This window comes from Panthera uncia, chromosome F1 (assembly GCF_023721935.1).
Source record: "Panthera uncia isolate 11264 chromosome F1, Puncia_PCG_1.0, whole genome shotgun sequence".
NCBI classification, from domain to species: domain Eukaryota; kingdom Metazoa; phylum Chordata; class Mammalia; order Carnivora; family Felidae; genus Panthera; species Panthera uncia.
Window position 1 is genome coordinate 1,009,680 of NC_064813.1, and position 16,405 is coordinate 1,026,084.

At 52.3% G+C, this 16,405-nt stretch overlaps 1 protein-coding gene across 2 annotated transcripts in view; it reads left to right on the forward strand.

Annotated features, from left to right (window-relative positions):
- Window positions 1-15,034, forward strand: part of CNIH4 (cornichon family AMPA receptor auxiliary protein 4) — a 29,935-nt gene extending 14,901 nt beyond the window's left edge. Inside the window, exons 1-5 of one of the 2 annotated variants that reach the window (XM_049633797.1) lie at window positions 262-381; window positions 3,814-3,882; window positions 6,988-7,100; window positions 12,476-12,616; window positions 14,838-15,034. In XM_049633797.1, coding sequence (XP_049489754.1) covers window positions 313-381; window positions 3,814-3,882; window positions 6,988-7,100; window positions 12,476-12,616; window positions 14,838-14,865 — 420 coding nt within the window. In that variant the 5' untranslated portion in view covers window positions 262-312 and the 3' untranslated portion in view covers window positions 14,866-15,034. Of the gene's footprint in view, window positions 1-261; window positions 382-3,813; window positions 3,883-6,987; window positions 7,101-12,475; window positions 12,617-14,837 lie in introns of those variants that run through there. The other variant, XM_049633796.1, reaches the window with a different exon arrangement.
- The last annotated feature ends 1,371 nt before the right edge of the window (window positions 15,035-16,405 follow it).

Genomic DNA, 16,405 nt, shown 5'->3' on the forward strand with positions numbered 1-16,405 from the left:
AACCCCTTCCCGTGGCCAAGTCGGGTGCCCGGGGGACGCAAGCGTTCTGTGAATGCTCGCTGATTACTTCTGGTCACCGTTTCCGGACCGGTCAGGATGAAGGTGGAACCCCGCCCTCGCCTCGCGTCCACGTCGGGGCTCGCGAACTACACTTCCCAGCCTGCGTCGGGACGGCGGCGGCGGACTACAAGTCCCGGCATGCTGCGGCGCCGGGACTACGCGCCCCAGCGGCCCCGGCGAGGGCCTATCAGGGGCGGCCGGGCGCGCCGGGCGCCGGGGCCGGTTTGACGGAAGGAGCGGCGGCGGAGGAGGATGGAGGCGGTGGTGTTCGTCTTCTCTCTCCTCGACTGTTGCGCGCTCATCTTCCTCTCGGTGTACTTCGTATCCTTGGCTGAGGCGGGCGCCGGCCGGCCGGGCCCGGCGCCCGAGGGACGGGGCTGAGGCGGGGCCGGGCAGGTGCGCGGGAGTGGGGGGGCCCGGGCCCCGAGCGCGGAGCCGGGAGGGGGGCCGGCGCCGCGGCGGCGCCCGCCCCGCCCCCCCCCCCCGCCCCCCCCCCCCCCCCCCCCCCGCCGTCCCCCTCGCCGCTGCCGCTGAGCCCTTCCCCTCTCCACCCACCCTTGCCGGGGGCGCGCGGGCCGGCGGGCGTCCCCTCGGGTCGCCGCGGAGCCCTGCGGGGGCCGTGGCGGCAAGCGGGCGTCGTGCGGACCGGGCTTGCGGGGCCCCTGCGGCGGCCGCCTTGGCGTCGGTGCCCGGCCGCGCCCGCACTTTGTGGTCGTGTGCTGTCGTCACGCGGTTTTCGGGGCCCCTGCGTGGATGCGGGATCCGCACCCGCCCGCAGGGAGCGTCCAGCCCCGGGCCAGTCAGAGGTCCTTAAACAGCGGGGAAGAATCCGTGCCAGGCTGCCCCTTGTCCTTCCTCGGGGATCACGGGGGCTGCTTCCTTTGTCATGTTTTCCTTTTGCTTTTTGTTTTAATGTTTACTTCTTGAGAGAGCGAGCGGGGGGAGGGGCAGACAGGGAGAGAGGGGACCCCAAGCAGGCTCCTTGCTGTCAGCGCAGAGCCCTACGGGGCCTCCACCCCACACAACCCGTGAGATCGTGGCCTGAGCCACCATCGAGAGTCGGAAGCCCCCTCGGGTTGCTTTCTGAGCGAATCAAACTTTCTTTTCTCCAGAGCACCCTGGCTTGGGGATAGGCGTGGCGTGGGTTTATCGGTGTGACCTCGAACTTTGTTAGGGACAGGCAGCCTGATCTGCAGGGAATGGACACAGTTTGCAGTGAGGACCCCAGTGCTCAGCCAGAGGCTCGCTGTGCGCAGTGTTGCACCTGCCTCTGTTCTGGGTGAAATGGGAAGTGTTTACTTCCCAGGAAGGGGCGCGCGCGCACGTGTGTGTGTGTGTGTGTGTGTGTGTGTGTGTGTGTGTAGTGAGAACACGCGTTCGGCACCCAGCACAGTGCCCGCCCCGTGGCCCCTGGGCTCTGCCCCACCCCAGCCCAGTTCAGCTGCAGTTTTTTCTTTAACAGATGAATTCTAACGAGAACTTCAGGTTGTTTTGTTTTTTGCTTTAAAGATTTTTATTTTTTATTAAAAAAAATGTTTTTTTAATGTTTATTGAGACAGCATAAGTGGTGCGGAGGGGGGTGGGCAGGGAGAGGGAGACACAATCCAAAGCAGGCTCCAGTCTCAAGCTGTCAGCACAGAGCCTGACACGAGGCTCGAACACACAAACTGAGCCGGAGTCAGGTGCTTAACGGACTGAGCCACCCCAGCAGCCCTCAAGATTTTATTTTTAAGTAATCTCTACACCCAACAGGGGGCTCAAATTCATGACCCCCGGATCGAGAGTCGCAGGCTCCACCGACTGAGCCAGCCAGGCACCCAAGAACCTTCAGTTTTATTAGGCTTGGTGAAGTGACTGAAAAAGCAGAATTACTGGCCTAAATTTTGGTGACCTATGTCCCTCTTGTGACATAAAGAACTGGGACTTAACAGAGAAATAAAACCTGGGTTTCTGGTTTTGATGTTTGGAAAGTTAGGCTCGATTTAAAATAGCCTTGGCTTATAGCAAATTGTGTACAAAGGGAAGTGTTAGGTAGACATTAAGGTGCGTGTGGGGTGTGTTTCGCTGGGATTCAGCACGTTACTGTCATTTTGGATAGTTGCCTGAGCTTCCTTCTGGAGGTAGAAGCGGTCAGGGTAGAAGTGCTGTAGGGATGGGAGTTTTCCTGGACTTCGAACCCCGAAGAAAGCCTGTGCCGAAGGGGAGGGGTGGGTGTTCAGAACCAGACAAGAGCAAAGGTGCAGAGACAGGCATGTTTATGGCATTCCTGGGTGATGGGGTCAAGGCATAGAGCATCTGGAGCACACGGTTGATTTTGGCCGGAGAAGGTCAAGGTTGGAAAGGCTGGATTAGATCAGACTTTGAAAGGTTTGCCTGTGAAGGTGGGGACAACTTGAGCTTTCACTTCTATCCTCGAGGCAGTAGGGAGCCATGGAATGTTCTTGACATTAACAAATGGTGTGTTAGGAAGATGAGTCTGTAGAGTGGGTTGGAAAGAGGAAAGACTGGAAGGTAAGAAACCATTGGGGAATGGGCCTGTGTGGGTTTGAAATAGGGTTCGAACCGTGGGCCGGCGGAAGGCAGGATTCTTGGGCAGAGCAGGCCGGTGAAGGCTGCTTGTGGGGTGTGAACACGAAGGCAGCGATGACCCCCCTGGGGTTTGAGCCTGGACAGGTGATGCTTGTGTCGGCGACAGAAATGAAACCCGCGTGGACGTGGAACAATTTGTGGAGACGGTGACGAGTTTGACTTTCATTGTGTTGAGGTGATAGGGGAATATCTGTACAGAAATGTTTAGAATTTGGGTGAGAACACCTACTTTCACTTGTGCTATTGGACATTTCCAAACATTACAGTAGAGAGTGTCGTGTAATAAACCCCGTGTTTCTGTCGCCTGCCGACAGTGATCTTCAGCATTTTGCTGTTTCCTTTCTGCTTTGTCCCAGCTATTGGGGGGCAGGGGGTGGGGGGTGGAGAATTTATTTGACAGTAGTTTTCAGGCCTTGTATCATTCAGTTGAGGCCGTTTCCTTCTGTGTCTGTCCTCACATTTTTGTGAGTTTATATTCTATGCTAAAACTCGTTTTTTGCTTAATTCTACTAGAATGTGTGCTTACTGTGCAAAGTTTGGGAAAGAGAGAAAAATACTAGGAAAACAAATCCTCTATGAGGAGCCATAACCACTGCTCACCTGTGACCCCACTGTATCGATAGTGGGGTCTATTCAGGTTTTTCACATTTAAGTTGTTTTTATAGGTCTTATTTTCCGATTCTTATGGTCATTTTCACTTTTGAGGAAGTCAGATTGGATGTTCTGGTATGGGTCACTTGAGAATTGAGCATACTAAGATTCTTTTGTGAAAATAATTTGTTGAAGGAACATAAATGAGAAAATTGAGTTGTCTAATGAGTGAACTTTAAGGAAATAACTAAAATTTTTTCAAGGCAAATCTAATTCTGCACTACAGTTGGGTTTTTTTTCCGAAACTTGAAAACATTTAGCTATAACAAAGAAAAAAGTCTTGTAGGGGCACCAGGGTGGCTCAGGTCATGATCTCACGGTTCACGAGTTCGAGCCCCACATCGGGCTCTGTGCTGACAGCTCGGAGCCTGGAGCCTGCTAAGGAGTCTGTGTCTCCCTCTCTGTCTCTGTCCCTCCCCTGCCTATGCTCTCACGTGCACGCTCTCTCTCAAAAACAATAAATAAAAAGTTAAAAAAAAAAAAAGTCTTGTAATTCCTTATCTCGATCCTCAGATAATTACATTGTCCGATTTAGAATGTGATTACATTAATGCTAGATCATGTTGCTCCAAATTAAACAAGGTAAGACATTTCCTTACTCGTTTTTTGGGTTTGAGGTTATTATAGATAACCAACATATATGTATATTTGGTTTTGAAGTGTATGTTGTTTCCTACTCGTTGGAATGTTTGTAGAGCTACTGTGTTTCTGCAGTATTTTAGATCGTGAAACTGTACTGGGAGACCCCACTTGAAATTTGTTGCTTTACTCGGCTTCTACCTTGTCCCTGTGTCCGTAGGTACTTTGGGACGAAAAGGCTTGTTATGAAGATAATCGTTTTTGTCTTCTGTGTCGAAACCCATCCTCCCTGCTCGTGACTAAAAAGCCCAGTCTGTTTTGTTGCATAAAAGATGACCTTCTTTTCGTGGTTTGCTGAGAAATGGAATAAATTAGTTGATTTGTCTCGAGACCATTTTACCTTTAGTGCATGGTCAGAACTCTGTGTTGGCAAGGATGCTCTGAACCGCAGGGTTCCTCTGGATGTAGGGAAACCAGTTAGTCCTGATTCATTTTACCAGCTGAGCAGACAGAAGACTTTCTGGATAAAAGTTCACGCCACAGCTCACTAAATCCTGCGAGGTGCTCTCGGCTTCACCCGGAAGTCACTCCCGTGTGTTTTTTCTCTTCTGCATCTGCTTCTATTTCTCTGGTCCATGGGGGAGAAACGTGACATTCGGACAATTAAAATTTCTGGCAAACTATATTCCTCCTCTTCTTTTTTTCTTTATTTTGAATTTTCCAGAATGTGGTTTCATACAGTGATAGACCTAGTCTTCGAAATAAAAGATTTTGTGTGTATTTATCTGCCAAACTGCAAGACTTTTTAAAAAAATCGAGGCGTAATCAGCATTATATTACTTTCAGCCTTCTCATCTTTAGGAGATGGTTATTTTACCAGCTGGGTTGTATTTTTTTTTTAAATGATTATTTATTTTGAGGGAAAGAGCCTGTGCATGTGCACATGGGGGAGGGGCAGGGAGAGAGAGAATCCCAGGCAGGTCCATGCTCAGCACAGAGCCCGACACGGGGGTCCATCTCACAAGCTGTGAGATCGTGACCTGAGCCGAAATCAAGAGTCTGGCGCCCAACGGACTGAGCCACCCGGGCGCCCCTCCCCTCTTTTTCTCTCTTCTCTTTCACCAACTTTCACGCACTGGATAATTCATCTGCTGGATTCTCTGCCCGTTCTTTTTTAAAATTTTTGTCCCTTTGGGTTTTTTTCTGCCTTTTGGTCTTAAGATTCCTTCTGCTTCATCTTCTGATTTCCTACAGACACGCCATTTACGGCAAGGTTTGCATTTCTGAGACCTTGTTCCCTTGCTCAGGTGTGAGTGTCCTGGCTCTCTGAGAATCTCGATTAGAATAATTTTGAAATTGCCTTCTGCTTCCTACATTATATCTGCTTCCTCCAAGCTCCTTTCCCTTTGTTTTCCCCTCGGGGGGCCTTCCTCAATTTCTGGTACACGGCCGTCTATCCGTGCTTAGGGCAAGGCACGCACTCACGGAGGCGCCAGGCCGTGGGCCAGGCTGTGGGCCGACGCGTAGACAGGCCGCCTCACCGCGGGGTCATCGGCGTCCCCCTGGACTCTTGCTGGGGCACCCGAAAGGGCAGCTGTTCGCACGTGTTCTGTCGCGTGCTGTTCAGTTACTCCACGGGAGGACTTTCAGAGAGCAAGTTAGGGGGAGGACACCTCGCTGAGGAGGGACGACCACGAAAACACAGGGCTTGGCTGAAAGGAAGGAAAGCGAGCAGAGGAAAGCGAAGTGTCGCTTCCTAAGACTCTTGCCTCTCGTTTGTGGCTGTAAAACAAAGTGACTGCCGCCCAAGGTAAGAAATCCAGTTTGGAAGCTACGCTGGGGGCCGGGGGCCGAGGGTGCGGCCGGTGGTAGCAGTAAAAGCGTTTCCAGCTCTGCGGGGCCACGCCTGGTCTCCTTCCGGGCAGCGGCGTCCTGAGGTGCGAGGTGCAGGTGCGGGCATCCTCAGCCACGGTTTGCAGATGCGAAAACCGTGGCTCCGAGAGGGAGAGCGACCTTTCCTGAGCCTGTGGTGCCAATCAGTAGGGGAGAGCAGGGATCCAGCTCCAGGTTTGTTTGACTTCTGCAGCTTACCCTTGTAAGCGTTGTGCTCAATTGGTTACACTTCAGAAACTCCTTTTTGCGTCTTTAAAAGTTTGTTGATTGCCAATTAGGTTTAAGGCCTAGCAAATCCCTTCTTTGTTTCCAAAAATAAAGTATCTAAAATGGAAATGCGAGAGACCTGGGCCCAGTGTGTTTGGACTTAGACTATTTTATTCTGCCAACTAAGTAGCTTTGTGACCTTGGGCAAATTACTTAACCTCTCTGAGTTTTGCCTTTCTGCTTTCTGCAAGAGGCAGTTTGTGTCTGCCTGTTACTGTTAACTTCCACGGAAAGGAAAGTCTCTATTCGCAGGGGAGGAGGATTACTGGTGGAAGGAGGGCCTGCTGCCACAGCTGTTGGCGCATGAGCAGTAGAGTACCCCGCGGTTGGCAGCACGCGTAGGTAAGGGCCCGGGTGCCGTGGGGCCAGCAGGCTGGGATTCCCGGATCCGGGTCCGTTGTCATATTTGGTCAGCTCCTCGCTGTTACTGTGAGCTGTTAAAGTACGTGTGTGTGTGTGTGTGTGTGTGTGTGTGAGAGAGAGAGAGAGAGAGAGAGCGAGCGAGCGAGAGAGAGAAAGGATTTCCCTCATGGTTCGGGAGATTGGAGAATGTTTAAGATTGATATTCTGATTTGCAAGGCAGTGTATATTTGGATATAAACCACCCCGGTTAGAGCGAGGGGCTTTGGCACAGACCTGGGAATAGCAGGTAAACGATGCTCCGTTTCTTCCCCAGTTGTCATTCATACCCGCTTAGTGAATGAATCTGAACCTTTGCTGAGGATAAAACTTAATTGCAATTTAAGTGCATTATGTTTAAGCTGTGTGTGACGTGTTTGCACGGCGTGAGCATTGGCAGCATATGCACATCTGGGTCATCCGAGTGTAAAAATAAATCTTGGAACACTAGCTTGTAAACGCTGCGTATCCACTGACTTAGCTTCAGATAACACGGACGTCCGGGAAGAACACAGCAGGGCGATGTAACGCCGTGTTCTTCCCTTCCAGTGGGTCATTCCTGAACTGATCGGCCACACCGTCGTCACCGTGTTAATGCTCATCTCATTGCACTGGTTCATCTTCCTTCTCAACCTGCCCGTTGCCACTTGGAATATATATCGGTGAGTATAGTTTAGTTTGTTTACTGATGCTTCGTGTCCTGGCATTTAAAGGAAAATTTAAAAAAATGTTTTAATGCTTTTTTTCTGCAATAAAATACGTGCCAGTCACGAAATAACTGACAGCCGAATGCCACGTGGAGTCAGCATAAATTCCTGTTTACTTTGGCAATAGCAGTTTGCATCGTCCAGCCTTAGAGTCAGAACACGAATTTACACGCATAAATTTTAACAATTTGTAATGTTCGGTTGCGATGTCTAAGGACATGTGTGTTTTCCATAAGAGTGGTCACTAGTCTAAGAATATAAGATTCTTGTTACTTATATTGTAGGTTTTAATTAGAATATACTGGGAATGCTTCAGAGAGAATTTCACTTTAGTTTTTAATTTATCTTTGTACTCTAATTTTGTTTTAAGTTTATTTGAGAGAGAGAGAGGGAGGGAGAGAGAGAGGGAGAGAGAGAGAAAATACCAAGCAGGCTCCACTCTGTCAGTGCAGAGCCCCACATGGGGCTCGATCTCACCAACTGTGAGATCAGGACCTGAGCTGAAATCAAGAGTCAGACGCGCTCAGCTGAGCTGCTCAGGCGCCCCGAGGATTTCACTTTAAAGCCTGCAGAGTAGATCACGTCAGAACTGTACCTTAACGCATTTGGGAAGTGTTTCAGGCCCCGCTCAGCGGACACACACTGGATGTGCTGTTACTGCAGTGGGGCAGTTATACGGGACGCATTTTCTTGTGAAGGTCTGTGGGGGGATGGGATTGCTTTCATTGTGCCTTGCTGCTCTGCTAAATTTTTAGGTTTTGGTTTTATTTTTATCTAGTTTTTTGAGGTGTAATCATTCATCATATTTTTACATGTGAGTTTTTATTTTTATTTTTTAAAGTTGATTAATTTTTTAAAAGTTTATTTATTTTTAGTAATCTCCATAACCCAATGTGAGGCTCGAACTCAGGACCTCGAGATCATGAGTCACGTGCTTTTCTGATAGAGGCAGCCAGGAGTCCCATAAATGTGATTTTAAAGTGCAGTTAGAGAGGTGCTTGGGTGGCTCAGTGGGTTGGGCGTCTGACTTCAGCTCAGGTCATGATCTCGAGGTTTATGGGTTCGAGCCCCACACTGGGCTCTGTCCTGACAGCTTGGAGCCTGGAGCCTGCTTTGGATTCTGTGTCTCCTGTCTCTCTCTGCTCTTCTCCTGCTCACATTCTGTCTCTCTCTCTCTCTTTCTCTCAAAAATAAACATTAAAAACAGTAAATAAATAAATATGAAAAATTGTAGTTAGAATCAGAAGGATGGGGATGCGCTCAGAAGCGCATGTGACTCTTAAGGTCCTTAGTTCGAGTCCTGTGTTGGGTATAGAGATTACTTAAATAAATAAGACCTAAAAAAAGAAGAAGGATAAAAAAAAGAATAAGGGAGGGTGGGAGGAGGTGATAGCACACAGAAGGCTGTGAGGAGGAGGAAGTGAGCAGATTTGGGGGATGAATTTAAAAAAGATCGTGAGACTACGACCTGAGCCACGGAAGGGATTTTAAATCTCTGGACCCCTTTTCCAGAGGGAAACCGTTACTTTTTAAGTTTCTCAGTGTCCTTGCATGGTCATCCCGGAGACCAGCACCCTGACCTGAGCTCAGCCAGAGCACGGGCCCCTGCCCCAGTTGGCAAGGTGTCGTCCCACGCAGACTTTGAGCATGGCTCAGTATCCCTGTGATCAGGAACGGGAATTTGGGAGGGAGAGCGGGAATCCTGAGACTGTATCTCAGTGACTCCCCGAGCCCGCACCGCCATTCGTCTGTGACAGCAGAGTGTGCCAGAGGAAGGGAGGCTAGCTCCATGCGGCTTCTTCGTGTGTGGTACCAAGTATGATGGATGGTTCTAGCGGGTTTACTGGGGGGGACAGAAAAGTTCTATAGATTCTGTTTCCCGCCATCACAAAGATCACGTGGGTTTATTGCCCTGATAATTTATTCCCCCAGTGACAGATTGGCTGGCTGTTCCCAGATTTACCTGCTACTTAAAAAGGTTTAAAAAAAAGGTCAACAGACGGACCCTTTCCTCTTTTCAGACATCTGCACTTCCTGCTTTTGGGGGCGCGGACCTGTGTGAGACGGGCTCTGCCCGCAGGCCAAGAGGCAAACGCTGAGTGACAAAATAGGCAGCTGGCTTCAGTACGAGGCTGGCTGGGCCACCCGACAGGTGGCGGGGAGGCCTCGCGCTGGGACCTTCCCAGGAGGGGTGTCTGCGCAGAGCCTACACGGGGAAGGGGAAGGTCTGACAGACGGGAGGGGGAAGGACTTCTCCAGGGTGTGCGGACAAGGGAGCGCTGGGGGGCTGGGGGCAGACGCACCAGGCGTGAGGGCCGGCAGGCTGCAGGCGCCGACGAGGGAGCCGGAACAGCTGCTGATGCGGTCAGGACACGCCACCCAGAATCGCGCGCACCGGCCCACGGAGCCCGTGTGTCGGCATGCGCCCTGGTGGCAGGACGTTCACCCACTGCGGGTTCTCTGTTCAGGATCTTTCTAGTATGTTCATACGTGTAAGCAGCCGGCACCAGTCTGTTCTAGAACATGCTCCTCACCCCAGAAGGAAGCCCTATACCCATTAGCAGTCTCTCCTCCCCTCCGCTACCCTTCCCCTCCCCCTCCCCTCTTCTCCTCTCCCCTCCACTTTCCTCCCCCTTGCCTCTCCTTTCCCTTCCCTCCTCTCCCCTCCCCTCCCCTGGCCCCGAGCAATCAGTTTACCTTCTGTCTCTCAGAAGATAACCTATTCTGTGCAGACCTGTCAGACAGGAGAGATCAATATGTGCTCTTTTGTGACTGGTTTTGTCACTCGGCACGTTTTCCAGGCTCATCCGTGTGGCGGGTACCGTGTTCATTCCCTTTAGTTGCCGAATCCCGTTCCACCGTGTGGACGGCCTGCATTTTGTTTATGCAGCGGATGGGCATTTCCGTTGTTTGTACTTTCCGGCCGTTACGAACAATTGCCCTGTGAACATTCACGTGCGTGTTTTTGTGCGGACACACGTTTTCTTTTCCTAGGAGTGGATTTGCTGGCTCATGTGGTAACTTTACACTGAACTTTTTGAGGAGCCGCCTGGGCTTCGAAAGCAGCCGCACCATTTTGTGTTCCCATCAGCTTTGTGTGTGGGTTCCCGTTTCTCCACATCCTCGCCAACACCTCTTGTTGTGTGTCTGTCTTTTTTTTAATTTAAGTAGCGTCTCCCCCCGCGGTCGTGACCAGCGGATCATGAACCGCACGCCCTTCCGACTGAGCCCACCCGGCGCCCCTGTGACCTTTCGTTTGAGCCATCCCATTGGGCGTCGTGTTTCGCTGTGGTTCTGACCCCATTTCTCTGGGGACTAACGACCTGGGTACCTTCGAATGTGCTTCGCAGCCATTTGTGCATCTTGTTCGCTCTGTATGCTTTTGAGCAGCTGAGCTGATGAAGGAAGTGGTTTTTGGGAAGATTTCCTGGGAACATCGGGTGGTAAGGACCGGCTGGTGGGGAAGAGCCAGGAGGCAGGGGTGGGACCGGAGGGCCGGGGCAGGGCTGTGACGCGGGCGTGCAGAGGACACCCCCGTGTGAGCGGGACTCGGAGGGGAGGGCGGACGGAGATGGAGTCTGACCGCCTGTCGGTGACAGATGAGGGCCGGGGCGGTCAGGACCCGCGGGAGAGGGCTCTGAGACTGAGCGGAGTCGCTCGGCTCTCGGTTACTCGGGGGCGGCAGGATTGGGGGGGGGGGGGGGGGGGGTTAAGTTTGTGGAACTCGGGGGCATTTGCATCTCACAGACGTCCATGTGAGAACTGCGCATGGTAGGAAGGGACCGGCCCGTGCGAGGTTAGGGCACGTCCTTGCACATGTAGTCCCGAGAGGTGTCGAAGCGGGTGGACGCTCCCCGAGTGAGCCGGCTCCTCGGCCGTAAAGGGGGTCGTGTGGGGGAGCACCTGGTGCACGTGCAGCGATGGGAAGGAAGCGGGAAAGCCTGAGGGCTTCCCCGGCGTGTTAAACCAGGGTCTTCAGACTTTTTTAAAAAGTTGCGAGTCCCTCCCGAGTCTGGGAACATTGGGTCGAACTGGTCTGGCGTCAGAACGCGGCGCGGGCTCGCTGTGCCCTCCCTTGCTTTGCCTTGTGGCCCTTGCTCCCGTCCCCACGACTGCTGCGCCTCCACCGCTCCGCAGAGGGCATCTCTGACTCGTCGGGGTATGATCGCTTAATAATACCGTGCACTCGGCCTGCGTTTTTAACAGTTCCGTAAAGTTAGACGTTACGTGCCGTGTCTGAACTGTCTACTGTCTGAACCGAAGAGGGGTTTTGTTTTATCGGGGTAGCGCTTACTCTAGATCATTTCCCTTCTGTCTCCTCCAAATTGGGTCTGTAAACCGGCACCATTCACAGACCGTGCGGATGGAGGAGTGTCATCCTCGGGTCAGGAGCCTCCCTCCTTTGTGACATGGGAATAACTGAGACTGCTCCTCCCCGTAAAGGTGTTGTGGGACGAATTGTATTAATTATTTCAGAACTTTCTAGATAAAGAAGTTTCTAAGAACTTGATAAAATTGGTTTGGTTTTGGAGTCCCCTTCGCTGTGTCTGCTGGAAAACGGCCGTAGGTATGACCGATGTAGAAGTTTTCTACAGGTGGGTAAAAGGGTCTCAAGGCATAAAATACCCTTCTCTAGAGTGTTACCAGATTTGTTTAGAGGGCAGAAAATTAACAAGCATTGTATCTTTCAGAGGAAAACCACATGGTGGCCAGTGACATCATCAGACTCAGTCCGTCCGTGTCTGGTCTGAATTGTAGGTTGCTGTGATTGGTCACTTTTATTTTTTTATGTTTTTGAGAGAGAGCGCAAGAGAGAGCGAGCGCGCACGAGCACGGGACAGGCAGGGAGAGAGAGGGAGACACAGAATTCAAAGCAGGTTCCGGGCTCTGAGCTGTCAGCACAGGGCCTGACGTGGGGCTTGAACTCATGAACTGTGAGATCATGGCCTGAGCTGAAGCTTAACTGAGTGAGCCACCCAGGCGCCCCTGTGATTGGTCACTTTTAAAGGCTGGTTGTTGGGGCGCCTGGGTGGCGCAGTCGGTTAAGCGTCCGACTTCAGCCAGGTCACGATCTCGCGGTCCGTGAGTTCGAGCCCCGCGAGGGGCTCTGGGCTGACGGCTCGGAGCCTGGAGCCTGTTTCCGATTCTGTGTCTCCCTCTCTCTCTGCCCCTCCCCCGTTCATGCTCTGTCTCTCTCTGTCCCAAAAATAAATAAAAAACGTTGAAAAAAAAAATTAAAAAAAAAAAAAAATAAAGGCTGGTTGTTGTTGGGTGCTTACTTTGAATGTTTGTGCTGATGATTGGATTTCCTTTTATCGCGTGTGCCTCAGGTTCATTATGGTGCCGAGTGGTAACATGGGAGTGTTCGACCCGACAGAGATCCACAATCGGGGTCAGCTGAAGTCGCACATGAAGGAAGCCATGATCAAGCTTGGTTTCCACTTGCTCTGTTTCTTCATGTATCTTTACAGGTGAGTTCACGGCCCCCTGGCGTTGTCCTGCACGGACGCCTGCTCGCGGTGGGGGGCTGTGGGTTCTGCGGCAACGCTGCGGAGCCTTGGGGGACCCTGTGGAATTCTCCCGGCCTAGACTTCTGTGTCATCGGATCGGCGATCTGCGTGACCTGCCGTAGGTACTCGGGATGTTAGTTGCTCCGTGGCTGCGGAGGCTGTCCCCGGCTCCCAGGGACCGGCCGCCTCGGGTCTCAGGGGGATGTGGTGAGGACGTAGGTGTGCGCCGCCTCGCCACGTGCCGGGCAGCCCGTCCCCGTAAAACCGCGTCTGCCTTCCAGTCGTAGCGGATGGGGAGTGAGGGCTACCAGCAAGGACTGGCCCCCAGACGCGGGAAGCCTCGTGCGGTCCTGTCTGAACCTTAAATTGTGTTTTAGGGAGAAACATGCCACCTTTTCCCTTATCTGTCGCCAGGCCAAGGAGTCGAGCAAAGAAGAGGAAAAAATTGTGTGTATGATTCGATTAAACCTTTAGGAGACTAGAAGTCAGGCTTAACCTTTTTTATGCAGGCTTAACGAGATCATTCCTATTTCTCTTCCCAGGTAAATTTTAATTTTTCACACAGGCATGAGGACTGTTAGAAAGAACTTGTGTTGGCCTAAATTTTCGTCACTCAAAGGGTTCCGATATTTAGAAACTGCATAGAGATGGCAGGTTTTTTCTTTAAGTTTATTTTCAGAGACTGAGGGTGAGCAGGGGAGGGGTAGAGAGAATCCCAAGCAGGGTCCATGCTGCCGGCACAGAGCCCAACGTGGGGCTCGAACCCGTGAACCAGGAGATCATGACATGAGCCAGAATTAAGACTCAGATGCTTAATAGACTGAGCCACCCAGGCGCCCCTTTAATAATTTATTTTTAATGTTTACTTATTTTTGAGAGAGAGAGCGAGCGTGTGAGCAAGGGAGGGGCAGAGAGGGGGGACGGAGGCCGACAGCACAGAGCCCGACGTGGGGCTCGAGCTCATCAACCATGAAATTGTGACCTGAGCCGAAGTCAGACGCTCAACTGACTGAGTCCCCCAGGTGCCCCTTGTCAGGTTTCTAATGCGGGGATTTCACGCAGCTTCTGTCTGGAATCGCCTGCCGCATGGCGGACACTCACATCCGTCCGTGTTTCTTACACAGAATGAAAGGGAGAAATGCCTGTATTCTTCAGATAGTGATGGGGTCGATGCTCTTGGTGTTCTGCTTGGGTGCTGGGCTCGTGCGGTCTGGGGGCGACCGCTTACTGTGTGACCCAGGGCTGCTTCTTAACCTCTCTATGCCTCAGTTTCTTTGTCTGAAAATGGGACGGTATCTAATGCCTGCCTCGTTGGATTGTGATCTGGACTAAATGAGATAATGCATGTAAAGCATGTAGGTTTGTGCTGACTGGCGGTAAACTCTCAGAATCTTTCACGGGGATCAGCCGCTCCCGTGAATCTGTGCTGCACGTGGGCTACACCTGGTTTGGTTAAATTTGGGCAACGAATCACTGCATTAGTAACGTGTAAGGGGGTTTCTGTGAAGTTTGGTCATCTAAGCAGGGAAAGAAAATGATGGTAGTTTCGTTGCTGCTGTTAACTGTGGTGGTTTTAGCAGAGTGTTTACTGAGTGACCGCTGAGTGTCAGACGCTGTCGGGCCGCGTGGGCGGCACCCAGGAACAGCCCGGAATCCTGCGTGGAAGCGAGGGTCCTGCCCGGTGCACTGCCGGGCTGCAGTTTGCATGTGCAGAGAATTAAAGTCTTGTTTGGTTTTCCGTGTTTGCTCCAAACTGTAGCCCAATGTTGGTTTTAGGTTGTACTCCCACCCCCACCCCAGTTATTTATTGTTTTTCTAAGTGAAAAAAATTAAGGCTTTGAGAGGCCCTAATTACACATTTTTTAAAAGTTTATTTAGAGAGAGAGCAAGCACGGGCAGGGGAGGGGAGAGAGGGAGAGAGAGAATCCTAAGCAGGCTCGCACTGTCGGCACAGAGCCCCACTCGGGGCTCGATCTCACGACCGTGACCTCACGACCTGAGCAGAAATCAAGAGTCAGACGCTCGGCTGACTGAGCTCCCCAGGCGCCCCCGGACATTCTTTCTTTTACGTGTAAACGATGGTCTGTTCCTTGCTGAGCCCCAGACAGCAGCGTGGCCGGGCCGGGCTGTGCAGGAACACCGCTGAGGAGACGTCGGTAACACCGATCTCTTCTCCCCGCAGTATGATCTTGGCTCTGATAAACGACTGAGGCTGCGGGCGCCGCGTCCGGAGCCGGCCCACGCCACCGCGCGTCGTCGGGGAGCCAGAGACCACGTGGATCATCCTGAGAACCGTGACCATAGCAGTATATTTTTTCCTCTTTGAACAAAATAAAATATTTTTGCTGTATTTTTACCATATAAAGTATTTAAAAAACACGAATTGAGTTTTTGTAGATTTCTGGTTCTCCACGTCAGCCTGAACCCCGACGTGTGGTTTTCATCGTCTGTATGTCGAGGACTGGCATTTGTACGTAGTGACGGCACGGCCGCCCCAGCCTTGCCCGCTGCAGAAACACAGGGAAGCCTGTGGACAGCAGAAAAGGCAGAGTGCAGAGCGCCGCTGGCCACCCAGGCAGAGGAGGAAAGCGTTGCCCTTTGGCCTCTGTCGAGGCAGCTTCGCTACGTTCAGTATGGTTTAAAGGTTTATGGGACTGTTGGCTGAGTTTTCTCACAAGAACGTTAACAGAAAGTGACATTTCAAAAAATACGTATTTCTTTGCAGAATCTGTGAAACCTTATAAGCCATTTGCCCAGGTACCGTGTAATTCCCGCTTCTAGAAAGGAAAATAAATCAAAAAAGCAAAATATTATCAAGCATTTTCATTTAAAGCCATGGCCTCCAAACTCCGCCTCAAACCCATTCGACCGCACTGGCTCCAGCCGGGTCTTGCTTTCGTGTTCTAGCCGATCCCGCTGCATTTGGTTCTTGGGGTTAATGGGTTTGGGGCAGTGATTTGGTACAAGATGCTCGTCAGGTTAGAGCAGGAACGGCGGGTCGTCGAGGGACCTTGGAGCCCGTCACCGCTCTGCCTGGGGCCCCGCTACCGCGCCGATGACCAATGCGTGATGTGGGAGATCTGGACGAGCCGCCCCTGCGGTTGGTGGGGGCCCCGGGGAGCACTCACCTCTCCGGCTCCGCTGGGTGAAGTGAGCCAGGCCGTTTCTGTCGTTCCTGTCTGGCACCCTAACGCCACTCTCTGAAGCTCTGGCCGTGGCAGAGCCCGAGGGGTAAACCCTCTATGTGGCGTCCGCAGTGACGGGTGAGGAGAGGTGCTCTGCCGGCCTCCCGGGCCCCGACAGGCCCTCCCTGTGAGTATTTGTGGCTGTGCCGGCAAAGAGCCGAGAACCTGTGACCGAAAAGGTACTTTTCTTACCTTTTCCTCTGGAGGCACCTGGCTGTTTGAGAAGAAACCTGGTTCTCTGCCTGCCTCTCTCATCTCCCGTGGCTCCTGGTGTCCCCTCGAGCTCTGAAAGCGGCGAAGCTGCGGGAGAGCACGGGCCCTCAGAGCCCAGAGACGACGGGACGCCCTGGGAAGCTGGCAGGTGCTGGGGGCTGTGGCCAGAGTGGTTTCCTCTCTCCCACAAGCCTTCGGAGCCAGGCAGGAGCCCGTGCGCCCTTCCTCCTGACACGCTCGCCGTGGTTACAGCTGCACAGCCGCCCGTCTTGTGTGGCTTGCGTGCGGCAGGGCCGGCGGTGACCAGTGTGGGCGTGTATTTTTAGGGGGGTCTTCCCCAGGTGATGGCGAG